This window comes from Mustela erminea, chromosome 9 (assembly GCF_009829155.1).
Source record: "Mustela erminea isolate mMusErm1 chromosome 9, mMusErm1.Pri, whole genome shotgun sequence".
Classification (NCBI taxonomy): Eukaryota; Metazoa; Chordata; class Mammalia; order Carnivora; family Mustelidae; genus Mustela; species Mustela erminea.
The window spans coordinates 6,125,815-6,136,000 of record NC_045622.1 but is presented as its reverse complement, the minus strand read 5'-3'; the positions used below and the strand labels follow the sequence as shown (position 1 = coordinate 6,136,000).

The 10,186-nt window shown below is 40.3% G+C and overlaps 1 protein-coding gene across 1 annotated transcript in view; it reads right to left on the bottom strand.

The window, feature by feature from the left end:
• Positions 1-2,510: 2,510 nt before the first annotated feature.
• Positions 2,511-10,186, bottom strand: part of DDX10 (DEAD-box helicase 10) — a 273,486-nt gene continuing 265,810 nt past the window's right edge. Inside the window, exon 18 of the mRNA XM_032356967.1 lies at positions 2,511-3,192. Within this exon, the coding sequence (XP_032212858.1) occupies positions 3,015-3,192 (178 nt within the window). The 3' untranslated portion in view covers positions 2,511-3,014. The remainder of the gene's footprint in view (positions 3,193-10,186) is intronic.

Genomic DNA, 10,186 nt, shown 5'->3' with positions numbered 1-10,186 from the left:
CGTCCCCACCGCCAGGAACATCTGCAACCCCTGGCAGACTCTGACAGGCATGGAGATGACTTTTCAGGTTCAGGGTATTTCAAATGTTGTATAACAAAATTAATTACATTTTTTATAGCTCCAAACAAATCTAAAATGCCGTGTTAAGCTTATGAGATGGCAGTCCTCCAAAGGCTTCTGCTGCTGGCTGTATCTGCTCTAGGAGACTCATGCAATTTTAGAGATCATCTTACACGAGTGGGTCTGACGAATGGCCTTGTGGCCTTGGGGAAGCATCAGGCGAGAATGAGGCCTCTGGGTCCTAGGCCACGTCATCACCTATGTCCTCCCCACTTCCTGCACTCCAGCAACAACACTCTCCCATGGAAAGTCATCTTTCTTTTTCCACCTTTTTTCATAATCCATGAAAATGATGAACTCCCCACCACCCCCCACCCCACCCATGGTAGCAGGGGAGGGAACTGTTTGTATTTCTCACAAGTACAGAGCCTGGCATATGGTAGTTGCTGAATTTATTAACATTTATTGAATGGATGAATGTTCTTGTTCATTGGTTCTGTGTTTTTCTTAACTTTTCTCTGTGGAAAAACCCCCAAGTGTCAGTGGGTTTCTTGTGCTCCAAGACTTAGAGGGAACACAGTGGTTATAGGTCTGTACGACCTGCCCTGTGATCGCCTTGCACCCAGAGAGAGGCAGTATCCTCTCTCTGCTCCATATTGGGCTCAAGGTAGAGGGCTGATGGCCACACCAATGCACCTTAAAGGCTTTGCTTCTAAAAGGCACATGGGCATTTCCACCACATTCCACATGGGCTAACGGAAGTCTCATGGACAGGCCCAATGGGAGCGGAGGGAGAAAGGATGCTTTCCAAAGGGAGGAAAGAGGGTGCAGTGAATATTTGCTCAAAAATAACACCACACAAGAACACTGAACAAAATCTATCATGCATTGTTTATCTGAGTTTTCTACCAACACTATTCTGATATTTTAATGAGTTTTCAAAACGAGCAAACTAAAATCCCCTACAATGTATGTATTAGCCAGGATCCATTCAGTTCCAGGGACAGAATACAACTCAAACTAGTTTATGAACCAAAGGCCTGGCAATATATTTATTCAATGTTTATAAATATGGAATAATAAAACCACTCTATTTCCCCTATTTGGGTTAGAACAAACAAATCTGAAACTGCACAGAGTGAGTTCAATGGTAAGCCTTCAGTTTACATACTCTTAGGTCCTTCTGTCCTTTGGAGATAGTCAAGGCCAAGAGATCCTATACCAGAATCTTCAAAATCTTTCCAGGTTGTTGTACCCTAAATTCCTTTGCCATCTATAGTCATTCTTCCCCATAACAGCCATTTTATCCAGTTCTCATTTCCATCATGCTATATCCTTCCTACCAGAGGTGACAATGCAATGTGCTACAACATACATTTTAACAAACTATTCGGACTATTCCTGTTCATTCATTAATTCCATAAGCATTTACTGAGAATCCATTATGGGGCTGGTACTGTATTTGGCTCTGGGGGTTACGCAGGATGGTAAGCACGGTCCAGAAAATTGTCACATAACAGGGGGGACTTATAAACAATGTCTGGAACAATGCATGATAAGCACCAGAGTGGAAGTAAGAAACAGCTAGGAAGAAACACGCTCAGCTCAGTGCTACGCCTAGAGAAATAGGAGGCTGGAGCACCGTGACCAGCTGGGAGGCCACTGGTGTGATCAAAGCACATCAGGAGGAGAATGTGACCCCAGACCAAAGTCAGAAGCTGGGAAGGTAAGGAACAAACCATGCTGAAGAGTCATATGAAGAAGAATCAATAGAATCCGCAAAGTGAAGGGTGGTCAAGGGAGAGGCTGAGAGTCACTGAGTTTCCTGGTGTCACCCACGAGGGATACTAACTGCACAAGCAGGAGAAACTTTTCAGAGACAATATAGATTCTGGTTGAATTGAAATTGTTTTGGGGATATCCAGGTGGGACACTCCCTTCCTTGGATTCATGAGTGGTTTGGACCAGTTATCGAAAATTATTTGTGTTTTACACATAGAATGAGAGGGAGCCAAGGGAGAGAATAGTGAGAGGGTGATAAATCTGTGGTAAAACCAACATGCCAAGGCCCAGATTTCCTTCCCCACAAAAAATGTGACAGTTATTCATAACCAAAAACAGGCTCTGGTTTGATCTGCTTCTTACTCATTATCAGGAGCTAGCTCTGGGTGGGGCGCTGCAGAGTGAGCTGAACAAGGCTCTTACAGAAGACCTACCGCCTGCTGGGTGCTTACTAAGGCACTGGTTTTGAATCACAGTCTTCAGATTCAGGACTTCCATAGACTTCAAAAATGGATATGAAAACTGCAAGTGTAAAGTTAAATGGCATCTTTAGAAAGGCTAATCTAAGAATATGAAAAATTCACTGTCAGGAATTGGCCAAACATTTTTCTCTTAGGAACCTTCCCCCGAGAGTGTTCTCGTATTACTGGACACAATGAAAACATTAATATTTTATAGGAAATATGTTTATTATTGATCATCGCAATTCAAAAATACTCTTTTCTCAGGGCTGGTCCATCATACTCTGTCTCTTTAGAGATATTAAATACATCAAAACTGTGAGCAATTTTGTCTTACAGTACATAGAAATTTCTGTGTGGTAAGCAAGACAGGAATTTCTAATAATGAAACAAGGTCTCCAGAAGTTGCTGGTAAATCAAAGCGAGCATCTCCAATGACGAGATGAAGGAATTCATGGGTAAAATCTAACAGAGCACATGCTGGAAAACGGGATCAAGAAATTTTATAATCCACCTGTACTCTGAGTTCGCTCTGAGATAGTGCAAAGCACATCCTGCGAAAGGGGCTTAGAGATCTAATCGCTTCAGTCTGGAGGAAAGATCCTTTGGGCGTGGGACTCATGTCATCCAAGTGTTCCACAGCCACTTGTTTTTCCAACTTGTTTTTCCATCATCGTGACCAGAGGTTTCACAGAGAAGAGCACGGAATATCTAGCTTTGACTTTTAAGCAGATGTAACACCAGCTCTTCATCCTCTGCTAAAGAGAGACCTGTATCCAAAGGCTCTAAGGTCTCCCACTTGGCCTTCTTTCTGTTACGATTTGTGGGTCCCACGTCTTCCATTCCGCTGTTGTTCCTTTTTCTCACTCCCTGCTTCTTCTTGGTATCACTGGTGGGAACAAATCCAATGATTTACTTGATAAATAACTAAATCCATTATGAAATCAAACACTTCAAATAGGACAAAACTACCAAAAACAGATAGTTGGTAAAGTGATATTATTCAAGAGAGAAAGAAACCGTAACAACATAAGGATATCTATGTCATAAGTACCTTCCCATTAATACATGGGGGTGGGGGTGGGGGGAAGAGGCCCTACTATGCATCAGGCACTGTGGGGTACTTTGTACACATGGTCTCGTCCAATCCTCACAATTCTAGGGAGTTATGAGTATAATATCCACAGTTTGGGGACACCGATGGCCTGTACTCTGGCTCCTATTTGTGCTTGTCCTGCCGCATCAACCACCTCTGTTCAAAGTTAGGTTATCCTTTAAGTAGCAGTCTGCAGGCTCACAGATATCAGGATACCAGACAACTAATACCTGTTGTATTAAGTTGTGATATATAGAACATGAGTAAAATAGAACCTCAAATGTTGCATTATTTTTTTTTAAAGATTTTATTTATTTATTTGACAGACAGAGATCACAAGTAGGCAGAGACACAGGAAGAGAGGAGGAAGTAGGCCCCCTGCCAAGCAGAGAGCCCGATGTGGGGCTCGATCCCAGGACCCTGAGATCATGACCTGAGCCGAAGGCAGAGGATTAACCCACTGAGCCACCCAGGCGCCCAAATGTTGCATTATTTAAGACATCAAATAAACTTCCCCCATTTAAAATCTGTACCTAAGATACAGATTGTCTTGTCTTGGAAAAGCAAACACTATTGCAGTATTCTACTCTCACTACTTTCATTTAAAATAGTAATGGAAGTACTAGCTGTTGCAATCAAACAAGAAAAAGAAATAAAAGGCATCCAGATTGGAAGGAAGAAGTAAAACTCACTATTTCCAGACATGATGTTATATATAGAAAACCCTAAAGACTCCACCAAAAGACTACTGGAAATAAATAAATTCAGTAAAATTGCAGAACACAAAACCAATGTACAGTAATCTATTGCATTACTATACCGAAGAAGCAGAAAGAGAAATTAAGAAAATAATCTCATTTACTACTGCACACCCACCACCCACCGCCAAATCACATAACCTAGGAATCAATTTAACTGAAGAGTTAACAGACCTGTATCTTGAAATCTGTAAGACATTAATAAAAGAAATTTGAAGAAGACACATATAAATGGAAAGATATATTATGCTCATTAATTCTAAGAGTTAATATTAAAACGTTCTACTATCCAAAACTATCTACAGATTCAATGCAATCCTTATCAATATTCCTATGGTGTTTTTCACAGAACTAGAACCAATGATCCTACAATGTGTATAGAACCACAAAAGACACCAAATGTCCAAAGTAATCTTGAAAAAGAACAAAGCTGGAGGTATCACAATTCCAAATTTCAAAATAAACTACAAAACTATAGTGCTCAAAACACTATGGTACTGGCACAAAAACAGACACACAGATCAATGTAACAGGATAGAGAGCTCCCAAATAAACCCAAGCTTACATGGTTAATTAATCCACAACAAAGGATGCAGGAATATACAATGGGTAAAAGACAGTCTCTTCAATCAATGGTGCTGAGAAAACTGGATAGCTACATGCAAAAGAAGGAAACTGGACTACTTTCTTACATCACAGACAAAAATAAATTCAAAATGGATTAAACACCTAAGTGTGAGATCTACACAGTAAAACTCCTTAAAGAAAATATAGACAGTGGTCTCTTGGACATTGGCCTTGGCAACATTTTTCTAAAAATGCCTCCTTAGGCAAGGGAAACAAAAGCAAAACTAAATTACTGAGACTACATCAAACTAAAATGCTTTTGCAGTGAAGGAAACCATCAACAGAACACCACAACCTGCTGAATGAGAAAAGAAATTTGCAAATGACATATAAGCAGTTAAAAATATATATATCCAAAATATATAAACAACTTCTACAGTTCAACACCAAAAAAGCCAAACAGTCCAATTTAAAAATGGGCATAGAACCTGAATAGACATCTTTCAAAATAACAACAGCAGCAGCATACAGATGGCCAACAGGCAATGAAAAGATGTTCAACATCACTAATTATGAGGGAAATGCAACTCAAAACTACAATTAAGTATCAGAACGGCTAGTATCAAAAAGATGAGAAACAACAAGTGTTGGCGAGGATGTGGAGAAAGGGGAACCCTCATGCACTATTGGTGGGAATGCAAACCAGTTCAGCTACTGTGGAAAACAGTATGGAGGTTCCTCAAAAATTTAAAATGGAAAAATCATATAACCCAGTAATTCCACTACTAGGCATTTACCCTAAGAAATGAAAACTAACTCAAAAAGATATATGTACCTCTATGTTCACTGCAGCATTATTGACCATAACCAAAATATGGAAGCCACCTAATTGACCCTTGAAAGTTAAATAGATAAAGAAGATGTAGCATGCATATTTATTATATATATAATGGAATATTACTCAGCCATTAAAAAATGAGTTTTTGCCATTTGTGAAAACATGGATGGATCTAGAGGGGATTTCGCTGAATGAAATAAGTCAGACTGAGAAAGACAAATATCATATGATTTCACTTACATGTGGAATCTGAAAATAAAACAAACAAAAGAAGAAACAGACCCATAAACATAAAGAACTGATTGTCGCCAGAGGGAAGGTGGTGGGGATAGGTGAAATGGGTGAAAGCAGTAAGAGGTACAGACTTCCAGTAATGGAATGAATAATTCATGGGGAGGAAAGCTACCACATAGGGAATATAATCAACAGAACTGTAACAGTGTTGTCCAGTGACAGATGGTGCCTACCTTGAGGTGAGCACAGCATAAGGTACAGAGTTGTGGAATCACTATGTTGTCCAACTGAAACTAATGTAAGATTGTGTTTCAACTATACGTCAATTAAAAAACAAACAAACATAATTGCAATATTCTGCATACTTGAGGCACAGACCATAAAAATAAAGCTAGATTCTAAAGGTAGAGGAAATCACCTAATACATTAAAAATAGAAGAAAGGGCAAACCATTTCAAAGTGTTTTTGAGATACCATCATCATGTTCAAAGATGACCCAATTACCAGATGTGAGATTAAAGCAAAATAAAAAGCCCATCTAGCAGTGTTCACAGTAGTGACCCTTCATTAAAGGCTTACTGTGCTACATGCTTTACACAGATTATATCATTTGTCTTCATGAACATCCTTGGTATGGGAAGCATGAGCTTTGTTTTCTACAATGATTAAATGACTGCACCCAGATTATAAACAGCAGAATCAAACCCAGATCTGAAGAACTCTAAATTCAGCTCCAAAGCCAAGCTACTAAAAGCAAAGAGTTGACTTGATTCTGTCAATATTTGGAAGACAAAAAAGAAAAGAACTGGCTGTGGGAAGAGCACTGATTTGGTACTAACAGTCAAATCTTAGTCAATCAATTACCATTTCTTCTAAGCCTTAGTCTCTCTGCAAAGATGAAGATTATATAATTTACTTAGCAGAACTGCTGCATGATTTACATGAAATTACATAAATGCAAGAACACAGTAATACTCAATACATGTTCATTTCCTTTCTGCCTATTAACTACTCCCTTTCAAATAAATTCTCACATCAATGTTAATAAAAAAGCAAAAAAATCACAGAAAATATTGTATTCCAAGCATATGATGTAGTCAAAAAACAAAACAAAAACCAAACCACCAAACTGCTCAAGTTCCAATGGAGTACATTACTTCTTAAGAAGCATGCCCAGGGGGCACCTGGGTGGCTCAGTGGGTTAAAGCCTCTGCCTTCCGCTCAGGTCATGGTCTCAGGGTCCTGGGGTCGAGCCCCGCATCAGGCTCTCTGCTCAGCAGGGAGCCTGCTTCCTCCTCTCTCTCCACCTGCCTCTCTGCCTACTTGTGATCTCTCGCTCTCTCTCTCAAAAAAAAAAAAAAAAGAAGAAGAAGAAGAAGAAGAAGCACGCCCAGGTATGAGTGAATGTGCCTAATCAGCATATCCACTTACGACTAGTTTGAAGCAAAGCCATAAATAACTTCGCATCTCACCTCCCAGAAATGCCCAGTGCTCTGACTCAGCAGCCATCCTCTCCCTCTCTCCGCTGGAGGAAAGACAAACTGGACAGCACTATGAGGTTACTTTAAGTCATGAACAACTGCATTTTGAAAGGGTGCTCATAGAGGTGAATTCTAAAGAGTTCCTACACGATGGGAATTCAGTTAGCAAAGACAGTAATTTTTAGTGGAAACAGGCCTTAGGAACAAAGTATTCATTATTAACCTGCTTGAGGATTGCCAGTCCTGTGCCAGTCCCACTGGGCTAGAGTGCCATGGCTGATTTGGTACAGGCCAATACTGATTTCCACCCTGCCTGTGCTTCAAGTGCATTTCAGAGCAGCTCATCAGAAAGAGCCCAATTAGTGGGCTTTACTAATGCATCCTTTGTTAATGTGCTCTTGAACATCATATTCTCTGCAGGAAATAGCTAGTTCGGATAATAAAAGGAAGGTGGGAAATTTATGTAACCCAAATATTTTCATAATTAGCAGCTTTGCTGCTTTGTGGACCAGTTCAAATTCTAGAAAGGTATTTTATCCTACTTTCCATATCATATGAATAATTTGTGTAACAAATTAATTATTAAACAATAATATAGATATTCTATAGGTAAGTTACCCAAAAAGGGAAAAGATAATGAATCTAGGAAACATAAGGAAAGCAAGAAAGCAAAATGCGGTGACAATGTGGTCTCTTCAGAAAAGGTCTCCTCCAGGCATCTGGGTGGCTCAGTTGGTTAAGCCACTGCCTTTGGCTAGGGTAATGATCCCAGAGTCCTGGGATCGAGTTCTGCATCAGGCTCCCAGCTCCGCGGGGAGTCTGCTTCTCCCTCTGACCTTCTCCCTTATCATGCTCTCCCTTTCTCTTTCTCTCTCTCAAATAAATAAATAAGTAAAATCTTAAAAAAATAAAACAAAGAAAGAAAGGCTTCCTTCAAATGGTGAGGTACTAGAGAGTGAGGTCAGAGGTCAGGAACATGGCTGAAGAAGACAGCCCAGTTCATGTTCCTTCCCAACAACAGGGACAAAAATGCTTTTGTGGGAACTGTGCCATCCACCACTAGATGCCAGAGATCTGAGAGGAGTCTCACCAAACCATGCTTCGGTAACAGGCATATAGACTACAGTCCCAGTTGTGAACTGGCTCCAGCATCTCTCAGCAGGGGGAGGACATCACCTTAAACAATTACACATGGATGACAGGACCCCCTGGAATTCCAGTTTTCAGTAGAGAAATTTAGCACACCAACAGAGAGGGGAAAATGAGTTTGAACACACTAGACAGGGTAAGAGGAATAGTTTGACTTCACTCATATCACCCCTCCCTCCAGCTGGCAGAAATGAGGGCCAGAAATCTTAGCCATGGTTTTTCCCATGCTGGAAAGTGAGAGCAAGTGAAGTACCCAGCTTCCCCAGCTATGTGGAGTGTTGCCCAAAAGGCCCATTTCTTTCTCACGTCATCCAGAGTACTAGATCATTACCTGCATGGAGGGGGCAAGAGGCAAGAAGAGGCTGGGAGAGTGGCACACAGGACTCTCAGAATAAAAGAATGTGAATCCTGCTCACTGTGTCATTCCATTCCTGATTCCATCAAGAACCCTACCCATGAACCAATGGAGATGCCTTGTATACAGATCCCTCCAACTGGTCTATGGACACCCTCCAGCATTTGTGTGCCTCACCAATACCCCCAAACACCTATGTAAGCTTCCTGTCATGCTCCTGACAGTGGTAGTGAGAGTGAACTTTGGCAGATAGCTACTGAGCATGACCCAAACCTATAGGTCAGGAGTGGCCACTTTAGCATTAGTGCCATTCTTGGGAAAGCAAAAGGGAGGGGTGTAAACATTTGGCCTGATGTTTTAAGATCAAGAGGAGACATATAAGCTTAAAATTCTGGCACAAGAGAGACCAAGAATGTGGTAGAAGGTGAATCCATAGAAGGTCTAAGAAGCCTCAGAATCCCTAGCTGACTAGGGATGACAGAGGGCATTTCTCTCTTAAAGGCAATTAGTCAAGGACTAAAGGAGGTGCCTGTGACCACTGCTATGAAGACAGCAACACAAAACTTCAAGGAATGTGACCAATCAAGAAACATGATATCACCAAAAGGTCACAGTAATCCTCCAGTAACTGATCTCAAACACATGAAGATCTATAGTTTACTAGATAAAGAAATCAAAATGGCTGTTGAAAGGAAGTTCCATGAGGGTATATATATATATATATTAAAAAATCAACAAAACCAGCGAAAACAATGTATTACAAAATGAGAACTTTAACAAAGAGACAGAAACTATTTAAAAAAAAAACCTGCAGCTCAAGAATACAATGAATAAATAAAAACCACAGAAGGCGAGGACCAACATTGGAACAGATCAAGACAGAAACTTTGAAATTATCCAGTCAGAGGAGAACAAAGGGAAAAGAATGAAAGAGAGTGGAGAAAGCCTACATTATCTACAACATACCTGTCAAAGAAACACTTTAAACTTACTGACTCTCAGAAGGAGACAAGAGGGGAAGCAGAAAGCTTATTTAAAGAAATCATAGCCAAGATCTTCCCAAATCTGTGGAGAGACCTGAATGTCCCAAGTTATAAAGCTCATAGCTTCCCAAATTCAATGGAAAGAAATCTCCTCTAAAACACATTACAATAAAAATGCCAAAATTCAAAGGACAAAGGCAGAATCTTAAGAGCAGCAAGAGAAAGAAGCTTGTAACTGATAAGGGAATTCTTATAAGGCTCTCAGCAGATTTCTCAGCAGAAACTTTACAGGCTTAGAGAGGATGGATGATATGAAAGAAAAATTTCCAACCAAGATATTCTACCAGCCAAGCTGTCCTTCAGAAATAAATAAGAGAAAAGACTATCCCTGGGCAAACAAAAGCGGAAGGAATCCAAGCTGA